This window comes from Lolium rigidum, chromosome 1 (genome assembly GCF_022539505.1).
Source record: "Lolium rigidum isolate FL_2022 chromosome 1, APGP_CSIRO_Lrig_0.1, whole genome shotgun sequence".
NCBI classification, from domain to species: Eukaryota; Viridiplantae; Streptophyta; class Magnoliopsida; order Poales; family Poaceae; genus Lolium; species Lolium rigidum.
Genome location: NC_061508.1, coordinates 199,388,561 through 199,405,393, shown reverse-complemented (window position 1 = coordinate 199,405,393; position 16,833 = coordinate 199,388,561). Strand labels below are relative to the sequence as shown.

The window sequence follows — 16,833 nt, the reverse complement described above, 5'->3', positions numbered from 1 at the left end:
GTATCATATGCATACTACAATATGATACTATACACTATGACCAGCCTTAAGAAGAAGTTATCAGAGGTCTTACAAACCAAACAAACTTGACTAAAGGTCAAGCACAAATGTACATAGCCTATTCTTGCGGCATCACAAAGCCTTAGCCCCGGCGAGGCTCCACATCGCCATGTCTTCTTTTATTAAATCGGTTGAGAACTTGAGATACAAGCACTCCACTCCTAGTCATTTTTTGCTTAAAAAACCATTTGAAGTCATAGAAACAATACATTGGGTGGGTGGTTGTTAGTTGGTTTTAATTTTTATTATGGCATGATAGACACATCTACTAGTAATGTCAATGTTATTAAACTTCGGAGTAATATTGGTCAACTATTTTCTTGTGTCCTCCATGTTTCCGTTCACATGAGCTGCTAGTGCAACAGAGCAATTGCTACACTCTAGTTTGCTCAATCTACAGATTATTATTCCGGCGCAAAAAGAAAACCTAGAGATTATGATATACAGAAACTTTCGTTTCTGAAAATCAATACGAGGCCCTCTCTATAAAATGCTCCTGCAACAGAGGGACCTGTTGGTAATTACTGATCAAATAAGAGAGTTTAAGTGTTCAACGCTACACAAACACAATTCAAGGACTGCGCTATATAAGGATCTGAGATCGATCTGGTACTGTCATCGTCTCGGCATCATCGTTGAAACCAAGAAAAGAAGAAGAGATTAACTAAACCCTCCAAGCAATGGGTCTGCAGGTATACGGATCTCCTAGTCCCTCCCGAATCAGCATATAATTTTCTGAAGAAGAGATCTTGAAGTATCTCGTTTGGTTTCAATTCAGATTACCCATTGTTTTGTCTTTGGCGTGCATTTGATCCCGTTTACCAGTCATGTTTGATTGTTCTATCGCGGTCTACGATAGTGTGAGTTTGTGCGTCGTCCCGGAGATTTTCTCGTTAAACAGATCCAGGCTGGGAACGGAGCGCCGTTAGGCTTTGATTTTGTTAGAGATTTGTGTATTTTGCCGAGATCTGTTAGATCAACTAGACTGTTCTTGTCCTCTCCAATCACAGCGAAAAAAAAACTAGCTAGACGGTTATTGTTGTGATTGACTTCATGACTTGTGGTGAGAGATCTGGACAGTAGATGGACTCGCCAAGATGATTTATGCAGAGCATTTGACTCTGTTCCGATGAATTCTTATGATCTTAGCTTTAGTGTTCTAAGTGTTCATGCTATTGCAGAGGAAATGACATGCATCCAGACTGTCTTGTGTTTTGATGCTGCATTTGAATCTCTGATCCAGAGTTCCCTGCTAGTCATGTGTGATCTCCTCATTTTCCTTTTCTCGCCGAGTCTTTCTGGGAAAGTGCGTGAGGGGGATTAGGCCTGCTTTCTTCGTATAGAAACAATTTGTAGTAATTTAGATGCGTCCGAAAGGTTTGGACTGGGGACTATGTGGGTGTAGCTTGACTGAACAATGATTTGGAATCTATGTATGTCTCAGGAGGATTTTGAAGAGCACGCCGAGAAGGCGAAGACCTTGCCCGAGAGCACCACCAATGATGACAAGCTTATCCTCTATGGACTCTACAAGCAAGCCACCGTTGGGGATGTGAACACCCGTATGTATATTTGTTGACGCTAAGTAGATATTTTCCTTTATTCAGTATGCTGGACACTGGATAATGCTGCAATTCAATGCCGTCTAACATGATATCTTCAAATCATCATGGAAATTTTTCAAATGCTTAGCTATTTTAGTGACTCGAGAGATCCAAATCCTACAAAAATGATGTTTGACTGGAAACTGATGCCCGCAAGGCTATAAATACAGAGGAATTTCTCTAGTAAGCAAGTGAAAAAAAAGAGGAAAAAGAAAAAGGCCAAGCCTACGTTTTACTGTATTTTCTTCCCTTTTGCCGCTTATACTTGAATTAGATCTTCAATTTTAATATTGCATATATAGGTTGGTCTCAAAAAAACAAAAAGATAGTAGATAATAAGAGTCTGTCTAGTAATCTCCTTTTCGCTTCTTCAGAATCTGTTTGTAATATAGGTCTGAACTTCTTTGAGTTACTACTCCACAAAGTCATCATATACATTTGCTGACAAACTTTAACGCATCTGGCTGCTAATAAGTGTTCATATTCAGAGTGCTTGAGTTAATTCTCGATGTGAATTTAGTGGGGGCATTAACTCCACATATGAGCATGCTATCGTCCGCCTTACAGCATTTCGCCTGAGGTGTGAGTTTTGTGTTCATGATAGAGTGCGTCGTACTTGTACTTACTCCTTTTCTAATAATTTCCTGAAGCTAAACCTGGCGTATTCAACATGAGGGACAGAGCCAAATGGTGCGCATGGGAGGCTGTTAAAGGTCCATTTACTTTTCAAATCATTCTATCCTGTTACAACAAACATCCTGTTGTCTACTCTAATACTCCTGCAGGACATCACCATTCGTTTCTAATATTTTCATGATATTTGCAGGCAAATCCAAGGAGGAAGCCATGAGCGACTACATCACCAAGGTGAAGCAGCTCCTGGAGGAGGCAGCTGCCGCAGGCACCTCTTAAATTTGGCCCAACCAGCTATTATTGGCTGAAACCTGTATGCTATCTTATTACGAGAACTATATTTGTTCTATCCGCTGGGGATGTGAACCATGTACCTTCTTGATGTATTATTTCTCGCAATCTACTATCCGTTAAAATTCTACTAAATTATTATTTACCAAACATATCCCTGCCGTGATAATTGCATATTTGCATGGTAAGGCAAACCAGTTCTAAATCAGCTCCTGCTGGATCACAACTCACAGTACTGAATTTGCCTAGTTTTTTTTACTGATATAACTGATAAAAATCAGTACTCCCCTCACACCACCACAAAGTAAAGTAGGGAACTCTGAAGGCTAAAAGGGCAAGAAGTTCTTTTTACGGATCGTATACTAGGTTAATATCACTGGCTGCTAGTATGTACTGTATACTAGTTACATTCTTTGTACACATGCATCATTTCATCTCTAAATGTCATAAACCAATAGCCATGGTCTGTACTGAAGAACAGAAGCAAACATGTTCAGAAGTATTCATAGCCTAAGACTTTGCCACCTGAGAATAGGTTGAGGCAGAGCAGACATGCTGCCAGCAGCACACCTGGAATCCACCAGTTGCCGCCGTCCTCTGAAAACATGGCACACAGCACCAGGCAAAGCAGCAGCAGCATGTAGAACCCCAGCCCAGAGCATGCCCAGTCACCGCCGTTGAAGCTACCGCCACCGTAGTAGCCCCGTTGAGGCGGGTAGTAGTATATTCCGGCGAAGTACACCACCAGCAGCAGCAGGAGCGCCGCAACAACGATGTTCTGAATCAGGAGCATGACCAGCACTAGCACCACCGGCACGAGAACGACTTCCATCTGGTTGCCGAGGAGGACGATGGCGAGCAGCAGGAGCCCGGCAGCGAGGAGGAAGACCATGGCATTGTCGGTCACGGTTTCCTGCACCTCGGTGACCAGCTCATACCACCCCATCAGGGTCTCGTTGTAGATGACCCACCCCAAGGCCAGTACCACCATGAGGGGTACCAATGGAGACGGCCCATGGTGGGATGGCCCCCACACAGCCGAGGTACCTGCAGATCCCCAGAAGCTCATGGCAGCCTCTTCTATCAGTTTACTCTCTATGCCACCTCTGATCTTGCACTAATAAGTAGTAGTAGGCTGGTTGTAGAAGATGGCAGATTGGCAATGCAGTTTATATCAGCTTCTTCTGGTTCCAACTAATTTTAACTACCTGACTGTGTGCTGATGTCTAGGGGCCTGCTTTAATCTGGTAGATGAACAAATCCTAGAGAAACATGGCATATAAATTTGGGGGCTTGTAGGTCAGGTCATTGTCATGCATGACTCAGATTATTCTTGGGGTTCAATAGGGGTTAGCTATTCTTCTATTGCCTCCATTTAGGCATAAAAGCTGATTAAGCAGCCGAAAATGATGGCTGATATCATGAACTGAACCAGGGATTACATTACATGCGTCAAGCTCACAACCACACAAAACCATAGTGGTAGCAGTTATGGACTTCAGTACACCATTCCACTTATTATAATGGCTATCTAAGAGGGCGTGACAAAGCTTAGGTAATCCGCTGTACACAAAATTGCAGTCAAAATTCGGTGAATTTTAGACATGGTTTCATCAGCCACAACTCACCAAAAGGGCCTTTTGCCTTTTGTATGGTTGTGGGCATATTTGTGCACGACAAGATGCATACCTTTCAATACCAACACCACACAGAATCCCATAACCATTTTACAGAAATCACCAGTGTATTGAGAGCAACATGACACTGGAAACAGTCTGGGAACTGGACTACCCTTTGAAGGAAAAGCAGAATATGATCCAAGTAATGTCGGATTTGCAATTAGCCTCAAACAGAACATATTACATTTTACCCCTTCGTTATATATATAATATCACTCGGAATGTTCTGTTAGATAGAGTACAGCAGCAATCGGCTGAGCTACTTGATGCACAGCCACAAACAAAATTTCTAATGAGAAGCCTATTGAAGGCCATACACAAGCAAAGCCCCTACTCCGGCGATGCCGATCACCAAACTAACGATCACCGTAAGAGGTGGCAGTGTACCGCCAATGGGCTTCCCGGACTCCGCATCGTATTTGACAAATCTCTTCTTTGGCGCATTGCACTGGGGACAGCCGTACTCATCAGGCTGAAAGGAAGGAGAAAATAATCACAGGCCCATCATGCAAACTACAAAAATGACACCTTAACTTTTCCATCTGCACATGTCAAAAAGCTGATCTCGGTAGTCATCTGAAGGAGAAACGTGTTTGATCTTACCTGCTCTTCAAAAGGCTTAGATAGAAAGTATATGTATCCACAATCAAGGCAGATGTGTGTTGCTCTAGCCTGGAAATTGAATTCGGCATGTTATAAACATACATATCAAGGCCTAGAAGGACTTTGCAGCGATAGAGAAACTATAAAGCGGCCAGGGCTCTCTTGATCTTACCTTCTGTGAATCAGATAACTTTCGGCCAAACCGAGGGGGTGCCGGCCTCTTCGGCAGGCGCTTCACATCAACATTACCACCACCCCTGATGTCATCAGAGAGTTGAGAATTTGTGTAAAAATGTGAGGATCGATGGAAACCCACTCCATCTTCTAGGGAAATTAGTAGTTTCCTAAAATTCAGACTTATAAGTACTGCCAGCTCCTGATCTCTGAACAAATTAACCATTCAGACAGCGAGGGGAAGTACAGGTGCGCACCTGCTCACTACGAAGTAGACAGAGTCTGGCTTTGCCTGGATGGCTGTCTTGGTGAAGCCCAGCTTGTCTGCCGGCCAGAGTTCATCTCCAAAGAAGCTGCTTGTGTAGAGCACTTGGTCACCTGACTTGAGCCCTGCTCTTGCTGCATTCCCTCCAGACTCCACAGCCTGCCACGATTTAATCCGAAACCAGCCAATTTTAATCAAAGTTGCTAATTGCAATCCTTCAGGGATAATTTTCAGTTTAGCTCAATTCATGATTCAGCAAATGAAGCAGCTGTTCATTCTTTTTTAAACACATAAGATCAGTCATGAAGTTGTTTTGATCAGATGTATTCTTCAATAAAAGTAGGCAGGAGCAAACGTAGAGATGGGAGGGGAGGGCGGCTGGTAGTACTGACGGTGATGATGACGCCACCGCCTGGCTTCTGGCCGAGGGCGAGGCCGAGCGGCTTGTCAACCTCCACCTCGATGTTCTTGGAGGCGCCGGCAGTCTTGGCGTTCACCTGCACGAGCCTCCGCCGCGCGCCGCCATTGCGCTGCCACCGCCTGTCCACCAAGGCCACCCCATGGAAGGCAGTCTTCTTCTGCACGATCACAAGAGACAAGAGTATCAACAACAAAAACCATAGGAAGGACGAAAGAATCAGTACGTGAAGAGGGAGACCCAAAGAAGCACTCACAGCTGATGATGTTGAGAGGATGGAAGGACGTGGTGAATGCTGAGCCCTGACGACGGAGCAGTGCTTGGAGGAGGAGGAGAGCGTGGCAGCCATGGTGATGGGCTGCAGGGAGGATGGCTGCTGGTGGTGTGGAGGACGATGATGGGTGCCATTTGGATGGACATGCTGTGGCTAAGACAAGAGTGATGTTTGTGGTCTCAAAATCACAAGGTCCTGTGGAAACCACAGAGAGCATGTGCCTACTTTTCTTCAAGAAAAGCATACTAATTTTCTCTTTTCTGCCACTCGTAGTCTAGAGTTGACTTGAAGTTGGAATTTCAAATATACAAATGCGATAAATTGGAGGATAAATAGATGATGATTTGGTGTCCAAACTAACAAATGTTAATGGAGAACGGTGTAACCAGGACAGTGCACGTGTCATGTGAATGACCACTAACGCAAGCATCAATTATGGGTGCTAAGCCTGCTAGGTGCAGGAAACGGGAGCCAAAGAAATACACAACCCAACAAACAGTAGCATATATTACTAGCAACCAATACAACGGCTACGTTTTGCAACTCAGAGGGTACAATGCAACATTTTTTTCATTACAAATCACACTATAATTCTATGTTACACAACAGCATTGGTTCCTGGGGGAGCATGATTGCTGAATCAGCTTCCACTCTACGACCACACAAAGCTACAGAGAGGTGTCTTTTGACTCCATTGAGTACCAGAGAAGCTTAATTGTCATTGTAGCTCCGACAGGCAGAACTTCCATCGCTCCAGCTGCGATAGAAGTGCCAAGAAATGGAATCAGAATGAGACGTAAAATAAGAAGACAGCACAATAGAAACAGTGCTACAAGGAAAACCTTCTTGAGAGCATCTCTTGTGTCATTGAAATCTGCCACCCCTTCCTTCAAGTGTTCGATTCGGGCCTTCATGGCACTGTTCCTTTCTTCAGTCTGCATTATCGGTGATAGCAAAAAGCCAGTCAGAATTAACTTGAGATAATGATGAATCGGCTTTGTCTGCCCTTCTTAAGGTGATCGCCCTGTAACACTTACAGCGCCACAAATTTTGACAATAAGTGGGGCTCACTTCTAGTAACTAAATACCATGATGATGGTAAAGTCTTCGAGCTTTGGTGCAACGAACTAAAGTATTACTTAGTAAAAAATCAAGTAAATATGATTCAAAACCCACCATAGGGCATGGAGTAATGAAGGCTCAATTCAATGATAAACTTAATCACACCTATATTCTGGAAAAGTGACTTTTACATGGATAATACCTTCTCTAGTAAACCTTTCAGATATTCGATTTCTTCTTTCTTCTCCTTTGATATCCTTTCTTTAATGTCTTCAACGCTAGTCCTGTTAATGAGTGAGCTGTCATCCCAAGTAAACTACATCATCTGACTTTTAACAAACAGCAATAATTCAACAAAAATATGTGCAAAAGTCCCAGAAAAAGTTGTTCACACATTATATAGCTTTATAACTGAATGAGCTTTCATCCTGTTAATGAGTGAGCTGTCATCCCAAGTAAACTACATTGTCTGACTTTTAACAAGCAACAATAATTCATCAACAAAACATGTGCTAAATTTTCAGAAAGAAGTTATTCACACATTGGTAGGTTTGTAACTGAATGAGCTTTCATCTCAAATGAACTAGATGTGTAACTGTGAACGAAGGACAAATCAAGAAAAGCTGTGCTGGATTTCCAGAAAGAACATATTCATTTATTTATATACAGTAGGTTTGGGTATTGGGTGGTACAAAACAGAACATTGACTGCAATTCCTAACCAGCTTATTTGTAACGTGTGGCATATTTCTTAGAAAACTGAACATTATTTAGAACCCAGAAATTCCCCAACAAGGTCACAAATGCAAAAAAAACAGCTCTTACTTGTCTGCAGATAACACATCCAGATTTTGTTCTTCAACAAACTGATCTACCTTGTCAAGGACAGTAGCAACCTAAAACAATTGATAGTCATGGCATTAAACCTTCAAAATGCTTCCACAATCGCAACATTTATCGCAGGTGTTCAGAAGCTAGAAGCTAGTTATGTTGAGCCCAAAAGTACGCTGAGAATATATCAACATTGTGAGGAAGTATTGCACAAGAAATTACTTCTATTTCGTCGCAGAATTGCTGGAATCCCTCCTGCAGCATGAAGAGAAGGTATCACTTCAATAGATTGACATCAATATGCGCATGAAGAAACAAATAGATAAAAGAGCAGCATTAGGTTGAGCAGATATAATATAAGAGATATTAGCTTCACAGGTCAGCTGCATATGCCAGAAAAAATTAAGCCGCCCAAGTCTGCTCAAACTATCGTGACCAGGCACATGGAAATGGCACGGGAGACAGGCCAGAGATTGACAGAGTTGGCACTACTAGATATTAATTAATCTTCCACTGCAATACAGTAATAGCTCATCACTATTTATTTTTTCCCTCTGAATTGGTGTTTGAGCTAGCTCATCACTATGTTTTAACCTCTGAAGTGGTGTTTGAGCAGCCTAGACATTGAGTATGCCTTGTCTGCCTAAGGCACACATACAGTAGAATGAATAAAACATGTAATTGCACAGATTGCAAGTAGTACAACGCTATAGATAAAAGGACAAGGAAACTATTGAATAATTCTGTTTCTGAAGTAAGACTGCCGCCAGTCAGCTAGCACCAAACAAATCTAGAAATGCATGGTTTTTTCAGCATATACAGGACTTGATGAGCCAAACTGCCACAGCGCATGTGTTAAACTCCGCTCGATGGAATCTTAAATCTTTGAATCACAATAGAAACCAGCTTGGGCACAACAATTGTACCTCTATGTTGCCATGCAAAGACTTGATCACCTGAAAAAATAGAAAAGGAAAACAGATTTTTTAAAAAAAGTTCTAGCAGTGACAGTCAGATACAGATACAAAACCCAGACTAGCACGTAGGGCAGAGATTGACAGAGTTAGCAGTAACTGTGAACTAAGGAATGATTAGAACACTCACATAGATGAACATTTGGTACAGGCGCTCCCTTTCGGCATCCGTGAACGATGGGAAAGCCTTGTTGACACCCTAAAACGCGAAAATAACGAGTCAATTCATATCAAAAGCATGTACGACCGGCGAATCCCTTTCACATACAGGACCCGGGGATTCGAGTAGGCACGCGCCAGGTCACAGGTGGGACCGGCGTCGCCGAGGGCAGGAAGGGGTTCTACCTCGCGGGAGAAGGCGGTGAGGAGGGAGCGAGCGGCGATCTTGAAAGATCTGTCGAGGTTGCTGTACCTCCCCGTCGCGGTCGCCATCGGTGGTCAGCAAGGCCGGCCCGGTGCCTCCCCCGTCGCCGCCGCACCAAACGGTTGGTAGGAGAAGGACCTCGAGACTCGGGATGCGCCGCCGCAGCCCGTGGTGCCCGCCGAGGTCGCCCTGGTACAGGGAGGGAGCGGCGGAGATTGGCGCTGAGGGGAAGAGAGAGTGCGTCGCCGCTGGGGCGCCGTCGGCGGCCTATTCGAACTCGGGAGAGACTGACAGGAGCGACGGAGATGCGCATGGGCTTGGACGGATGGCCCAGCTTTGGAATTGGAATTTGGATCAATCCAGTGAGGGCGAGAAGGTCCGGACAAAAATACCGCAAAACGGGCCAAACTTGTGTCGTGGCGGTTGCATAAGCTGCAGTTGTGGTTGTGCGTTGATGGGACCGGTGGCCGCAGCGGCTACAGCTTTGGCCGTCGACGCCACGAAATGCACGGCAGGACTCCTCCTTATCCCAAAACCAAAAGATAACGGCTAGTACACGGGTTCAGTTCGAAAATCGGCACAGATCAGTTACTGAAACCGAAAAAAAATTACGGGCCGAGACTGAAACCAAACTGTGACCCCTATTTGTAGGGGTCGAAAGGTCGAACTGAACGCTGAACTGTACTCCTAGTGGTGTTTTGGCGGGCTTAAATTTCAGCTCCAAACAGTGCACTTCCGCCGGAGGACTACCGGAATATGACCAAATTCGATAAAATCTAGCCGAATGTCAACCAAATTTCGGCGGAGCCATGTGTTGCGAGCTCGGGGAAGGGAGAGCGGACAGCCGGCCGGCCACGAGTTCGTCGGCCGCGGCCGGGACGGCCCTAGAGGCGTCCGTGACGAGGCGGGGTTGAGCTCGCCATGGCGGTATTGGGCGGGGCAGGGCGGAGCAGCATGGGGCCGGGGCAGCGCGGGGCGCGCGGGGCGGCGCGTCGCTACCGGGGCCGGGGCGGGGCGATGCTGCCGGGGCAGGGGCGGGGCGGAGCAGCACGGCGCGGGCGTGGGCGGGGCAGGGGCTGGGGCGGCGGGCGCGAGGCAGGGGCTGGGGCGGCGGGCGCGGGGCCGAGGCCGAGGCTGGGGTGGCGTGCACGGGCCTGGGCGACGGAGGCGACGCGCGGCGCGGGCGTGGCGGCCGGCGCGGCCGGAGCGGGGGCGGGGCCTGGGCGGAGCAGCCGGGGCTGGGCCTGGGCGGATTTTGCACGCAGGGAAGCTTAAGGAAGAAGAAGAAGAAGTGATGAAAAAAGGAAAAAAAAAGTGGGTCCAGTGGCATATTTACATATTTTAGAATATGCTTTTTTACAGTTTTATTTTAGTGGTTCTGATCTACGCCGACACTTTTTTGACCCGTAAACGCGAGTTCAGTGGCCTGAACTCACATTTTACGGTTTGCACGTTTACGGGCTCTGCTAGAGATGCTCTAAAACCGTAGTACACCGTCTGATGCATTAGGCTCGAGGGAGGCTTGTATGGCAGCATGCTGGTCTAGATACTCCTCCAAATCGTCGGCATACCTCTGAGGCTCAGCCTCCATCCCGGGGGCACCGGTAGCCCGCCTGGCAGCGATAGTTGGAGGCGCGGAACGCCTCCGTGTACGTTAGAGCTAGATCGTAGAAGCTATGAGAGAGCAAATTTGCTGATCTAATGACTTTAGATGTGCATTGCCAATGGCAGCTGCGCCTACATATAGTGAGAAAATGCGGGAAGTGGTGAAAAGGGCGGAAACGCGGTAGTGGCGCACATTTTCGCCGCCGCGTGGTCGTCAATGGGACGCGACACCTGAGACCGTCTCGGGGAACAAGCCAGTTCATCTCGCTGCCACGGCTAGCCTGCCTCATTTTCCAGTTCGTCCGCCGCTCCGCTAGCCTCCCTGTGGGTTGGGTTAGGCTAGGGGGCGCCGGATTAATAATCGCGCCCGGTCGACACGAAAACTAAATTGGGGCCCAACTGGGCACGTTTTCTAGCGTCAACACCCCCCATAGCCCTTTGGGGGGGGGGGGGCTTTGGGGTGCCCGAGTGGAGATGCTTGATCTCCAGCAGACGATGTAGATGTAAAATTACCGCCGTTTACATTATTTTGGCAAAAAACAGCTCCACCATGATGTAGATGTCAAAAGGGGCCTATATTTTTTACGCAAATTTTGCACCACACGATGCAAATATACGTCACCTATCCTAAAAAATCGGTCAAGCGAAGACACCAACTGTAACTTTGTCTTTTCCTCCTCTCTTCCCCACTCTATCAGAGTGCCTACCGCCAGCCAAATTTCGGCGATGGCCGCTCTCCCTGTTGTCGCCCTTGCCCCGCCCATCCTTGCAGCCTCCACCGCCCAATTCCCGCCGTTGTGGTGGTTTGGAGGACGTGCTTGAGGTCCTCTCCATTCCCAGTGTAGGCGGTCCTGCACGTGGTGGTGGTGCCATGGGGACGTGCACGAGGTCCTCTCCCCAGACAAAAATAGCCTCCCGTCCATCTCCGCTCAACGGCGAGCCACTAACATGCAATGTTCAAGAAATCGTTTATCTTAACTTATCGGTCGGCCTTAACATGAAGATTAATCGCTTATCGGCCAATTAATCGATTTTATCGGTCAGCCATTTATCGGCTTATTTTATATAAATCCTAATTTTCGACACTAAATTTTCTATAATATGTTACGAAAATAATAATATTTGAGCATTGCACATAAGTATTACCTTGATTCTTTGCATTTGAATAAATAATAATGAAAATTTTGAGTTAATGCATAATTCTACAAAACCATATGACGAAAATATCGACTGACCATACCAAATTTCATTAAAATTTCACTAACAACCAGCCGAAATATCGGCCGTGAGATTGAAAATCGGGCGAAATATCGGCTCTCGTGCAGAAAATCGGCCGAAATATCGGTGGAGCGATAAACTGGCCGATATGCTAAAATCTTATCGGTTACCACCCGATTCACGATAAATCGGCCGATAAATCGGTATCTCGGCCGATTTTTTTAACAGTGCTAACATGCAACATCCTCAGCCCATGTCCGCCTCCGCTCTGCTCTGATGTGTGTCTGTGCGAGGCGTGGCTGCACTTGGCAGCAGCCGCAGGCTCTTGCCGCCACGGAACTTGATGAGGTCTAAGACCTAGATTGTGGCCCGATCTCGCGAATGACCCAAAACAAGAGGGAAGAAGAGTGAGGGGAGGAAGAACACGAAGAACGAAACCACACACACCAACCCGATACAATCGAATCTTACTCTCGTGGCTCGATGGACCACGTCAATAGAATCAACCGGAAGAGACACGAGGTAGAATTCCGGAGTGAGAGATCGGGGTTGGAGACGGAGACCGGTGAGAGAGAGAGTGGAGCACACTTGAATCTCACTCACAAGTAGCCAAATCCTCAACAAGAGTAGCCTTGATACAAAGGGGGTCTAACCCTAGGGAGACAAAGCTCAAAAGTAGTTTTAAGCCAAGATTATGTCTAGAGAGTAAAAGGGGTGCCCTAGGTACTTATATAGGTCTACAGGGCGACACAAGTCGAAAAGGTACAAAAGTAACCAACTCAGGCAGATCTGGTCGAGACAAGTCGTGAAATCTGGTCAGGGATCCGGTCCAACCGGACCTGGGGCTGGCACGTCCGATCCAGACCGGGTCCTGGGCCGGAGGGCGACCGAAGAGGGGTCCCGGAGCCTCAGTACTACGCCCGGTTGTCGCCGGCCTGGGATCCGGTCTGGACCGGGTGGCCCGGTCAGGGATCCGGGTGGCCGGGTCCTGGGCCGGCTGGCTCCCTTCCTCCCTTCGCGTGCTTCGGATGACGTCGGGTCCAGCTCCATGCCCATCTTCACGTCCAGATTCTCCTCTCCTCCTCTTGACCATTGTGTGCCCTCCTCTCCGGGTTCTTGACGCACCTCGTACCTAATAACACAAAGCGTGTCGGCATGAGGTAGCAATCCATCCAATGGGGTACCGAGATTGAGGGTAGTGAGGAGCGAGTTCACCTTATCATGTAGCGCTTTAACTCGAGCCCGCGTCATTGGTCCACTTGGGGGACTTGTTGGTCTTGATGTAGTGTCGTCGGTGAGCGGGGCTACATCATCTCCCCCCCCCTTGGAAAAGAGTCGTCCTCGACTCGTGCGTCTCCTCATCTCCATAATAGGGCGATAGGTCCGAGATGTTGAACGTGTTGCTCACCAAGTACTTGGAGGTTGGGATGTCGATGACGTATGCGTTGTTGTTGATTCGCTTGAGGACCTTGAAGGGGCCATCTCCTCTTGGTTTGAGCTTTGAGTTGCGTTCATGAGGGAATCTTTCCTTCCGGAGGTGGATCCAAACAAGGTCGCCTTCTTCAAATATTCTTTCCTTCTTCTTGGCGTTGAGGCGGGTAGCTTGGCGGAGGACATGTTCTTGAATGGTTGCTCTTGTGTCTTCATGTAGCTTCTTCATGGTGTCGGCTCGCTTGTCGAAGTCCATGTTCGTTCTCTCATGAAGAGGTAGTGGAAGGAGGTCGAGTGCCGTGTGTGGTTCGAAGCCGTAGACGATCATGAACAGACTCCGAGATGTTGTGGAGTGCTTGGCTCGATTGTAGGCGAACTCCGCGTGAGGTAGGCACTCTTCCCATGAATTCAAATTTTTCTTCACGAGTGTTCGTAGAAGAGTTGAGAGGCTTCGATTGACCACTTCCGTTTGTCCGTCCGTTTGCGGGTGCGAAGATGATGAGAACAAGAGCTTCACTCCAAACTTTGCCATGAGCGACTTCCATAGATAACTCATAAACTTGACGTATCGATCCGACACAATGCTTGCCGGTATTCCGTGTAGGCGAACAACTTCCCTGAAAAATAACGAAGCAATGTGTGAAGCATCATCGGTCTTATGGCATGGTATGAAATGAGCCATTTTAGAGAACCTATCAACTACCACAAAGATTGAATCATGACCATATTTGGTTCGAGGCAATCCTAGTACGAAATCCATGCTAATATCCGACCAAGGTGCATAAGGAATAGGCAACGGTGTGTAAAGACCATAAGGGTTGGTGGTGGACTTAGCTTGAAGGCATGTGGTGCAACGGTTGCATAGGCGCTCCACGTCTCGCTTCATCTTTGGCCAATAGTAATGAGTTGCGAGCATCGCAAGTGTCTTATCCCGTCCAAAGTGTCCCATGAGGCCACCTCCATGAGACTCTTGCAAAAGTAACTTTCGAAGAGAAGACTCGGGTATGCAAATTTTGTTAGCTTTAAACAAGTAGCCATCATGCAAGTAGAAGTCATCAAATCCTCGTTCAACGGAACACTTCTCAAATATTGGTGCAAAGAAAGAATCGGAAAGGATAGAGTTATTTGATCTCCTCAAGTCCCAAGACATGAAAATCCAAACGAGTAAGCAAAAGGTTGTTTTTGCGGGAAAGAGCATCCGCCACTACATTGTCCTTGCCCTTCTTGTATTTGATGACATACGGAAATGACTCAATGAACTCAACCCATTTTGCATGTCATTTGTTCAAATTGTGTTGGCTTTTCAAATACTTCAAAGGCTCATGGTCGGAATGAATGATAAACTCTTTCGGCCTAAGATAGTGTTGCCAAATTTCAAGAACACGAACCAAAGCATAAAGTTCCTTGTCATAAATAGGATAGTTGAGGCGTGCGCCATCCAACTTCTCACTATAGTATGCCACGGGTTTTCCATCTTGCATAAGAACGCCACCAATACCAATTCCACTTGCATCACACTCGATTTCAAAAGTTTTTGCAAAGTTTGGAAGGACGAGAAGAGGAGCTTCAGTAAGGCGTTTCTTCAATTCATCAAAAGCATTTTGTTGAGCCTTGCCCCGTGATGGCGCGTGAAGCACACGTCCGTTGGGAACCCCAAGAGGAAGGTGTGATGCGTACAGCAGCAAGTTTCCCTCAGTAAGAAACCAAGGTTATCGAACCAGTAGGAGATGAAGGCCACGTGAAGGTTGTTGGTGAAGGAGTGTAGTGCGGCGCAACACCAGGGATTCCGGCGCCAACGTGGAACCTGCACAACACAATCACAATACTTTGCCCCAACTTAACAGTGAGGTTGTCAATCTCACCGGCTTGCTAAAAACAAAGGATTAAACGTATATATGGTGTGGAGAATGATGTTTGTTTGCGATGAACAACAGAGAACAGAGATTGCAATAGATTGTATTTCAGATGTAAAAGAATGGACCGGGGTCCACAGTTCACTAGTGGTGTCTCTCCAATAAGATAAATAGCATGTTGGGTGAACAAATTACAGTTGGGCAATTGACAAATAGAGATGCACATACATATATCATGATGACTAGTATGAGGTTTAATTAGGGCATTACGACAAAGAACATAGACCGCTATCCAGCATGCATCTATGCCTAAAAAGTCCACCTTCGGGTTAGCATCCGCACCCCTTCCAGTATTAAGTTGCAAACAACAGACAATTGCATTAAGTACTGCGCGTAATGTAATCAACACAAATATCGTTAGAAAAAGCATCGATGTTTTATCCCTAGTGGCAATAGCACATCCACAACCCTAGAAATTTACGTCCATCGTCCCGATTCAATGGAGGCATGAACCCACTATCGAGCATAAATACTCCCTCTTGGAGTTACAAGTATCAACTTGGCCAGAGCCTCTACTAGCAACGGAGAGCATGCAAGAACATAAACAACACATATATGATAGATTGATAATCAACTTGACATAGTATTCAATATTCATCGGATCCCAACAAACGCAACATGTAGCATTACAAATAGACGATCTTGATCATGATAGGCAGCTCACAAGATCTAAACATGATAGCACAAGAGGAGAAGACAACCATCTAGCTACTGCTTGTGGACCCATAGTCCAAGGATGAACTACTCACGCATCGGTCCGGAGGCGGGCATGGTGATGTAGAGCCCTCCGGTGATGATTCCCCTCTCCGGCAGGGTGCCGGAGGCGATCTCCTGAATCCCCCGAGATGGGATTGGCGACGGCGGCGTCTCTGGAACTTTTCTCGTATCATGGCTCTCGGTAAAAGGGTTTTCGCGACGGAGAGAATATATAGGCGAAGGGGCAGAGTCGGGAGGCGCCCGAGGGGCCCACCCCATAGGGCGGCACGCCCAAGGGTGGGGCCACGCCCCCCTAGGGTGTGTCCGCATCGTCGCCCCTCTTCGTCTCCTCTTCGGACTTCTGGAAGGCTCCGTGCAAAATAAGACCGTGGGCTTTTGTTTCGTCCAATTCCGAGAATATTTCCTGTGTAGGATTGATGGCGCGTGAAGCACACGTCCGTTGGGAACCCCAAGAGGAAGGTGTGATGCGTACAGCAGCAAGTTTCCCTCAGTAAGAAACCAAGGTTATCGAACCAGTAGGAGATGAAGGCCACGTGAAGGTTGTTGGTGAAGGAGTGTAGTGCGGCGCAACACCAGGGATTCCGGCGCCAACGTGGAACCTGCACAACACAATCACAATACTTTGCCCCAACTTAACAGTGAGGTTGTCAATCTCACCGACTTGCTGAAAACAAAGGATTAATCGTATGGTGTGGAGAATGATGTTTGTTTGCGATGA

At 46.8% G+C, this 16,833-nt stretch overlaps 4 protein-coding genes across 5 annotated transcripts; 1 reads left to right on the top strand and 3 right to left on the bottom strand.

Moving 5' to 3' along the window:
* The first annotated feature begins 622 nt into the window (after window positions 1-622).
* On the top strand, window positions 623-2,740 carry LOC124687707 (acyl-CoA-binding domain-containing protein 1). Its single transcript, XM_047221463.1, has 4 exons — window positions 623-752; window positions 1,505-1,622; window positions 2,315-2,377; window positions 2,491-2,740. Exons 1-4 carry the CDS (start codon window positions 741-743, stop codon window positions 2,574-2,576), a joined length of 279 nt encoding a protein of 92 aa, XP_047077419.1. The 5' UTR covers window positions 623-740; the 3' UTR covers window positions 2,577-2,740.
* A 341-nt stretch (window positions 2,741-3,081) lies between these two features.
* Window positions 3,082-3,657, bottom strand: LOC124682951. The gene has a single exon (XM_047217550.1). It carries the CDS (start codon window positions 3,655-3,657, stop codon window positions 3,082-3,084), a length of 576 nt encoding a protein of 191 aa, XP_047073506.1.
* A 744-nt stretch (window positions 3,658-4,401) lies between these two features.
* On the bottom strand, window positions 4,402-6,129 carry LOC124687695. Its single transcript, XM_047221453.1, has 6 exons — window positions 5,984-6,129; window positions 5,702-5,887; window positions 5,302-5,468; window positions 5,043-5,127; window positions 4,871-4,939; window positions 4,402-4,739 (listed from the first exon to the last, which is right to left on the bottom strand). The coding sequence occupies exons 1-6, from the start codon at window positions 6,074-6,076 to the stop codon at window positions 4,569-4,571; spliced, it is 771 nt and encodes a 256-aa protein (XP_047077409.1). The 5' UTR covers window positions 6,077-6,129; the 3' UTR covers window positions 4,402-4,568.
* A 352-nt stretch (window positions 6,130-6,481) lies between these two features.
* Window positions 6,482-9,540, bottom strand: LOC124682950. Of its 2 annotated transcripts, none has more exons than XM_047217548.1 (8): window positions 9,213-9,540; window positions 8,998-9,066; window positions 8,820-8,849; window positions 8,116-8,148; window positions 7,888-7,958; window positions 7,266-7,362; window positions 6,844-6,936; window positions 6,482-6,758 (listed from the first exon to the last, which is right to left on the bottom strand). In XM_047217548.1, the coding sequence occupies exons 1-8, from the start codon at window positions 9,297-9,299 to the stop codon at window positions 6,720-6,722; spliced, it is 519 nt and encodes a 172-aa protein (XP_047073504.1). In that variant the 5' UTR covers window positions 9,300-9,540; the 3' UTR covers window positions 6,482-6,719. The 2 variants fall into 2 exon arrangements, with proteins under 2 accessions (XP_047073504.1, XP_047073505.1); XM_047217549.1 differs by having other exon boundaries at window positions 7,266-7,347; window positions 9,213-9,521.
* Window positions 9,541-16,833: the final 7,293 nt, after the last annotated feature.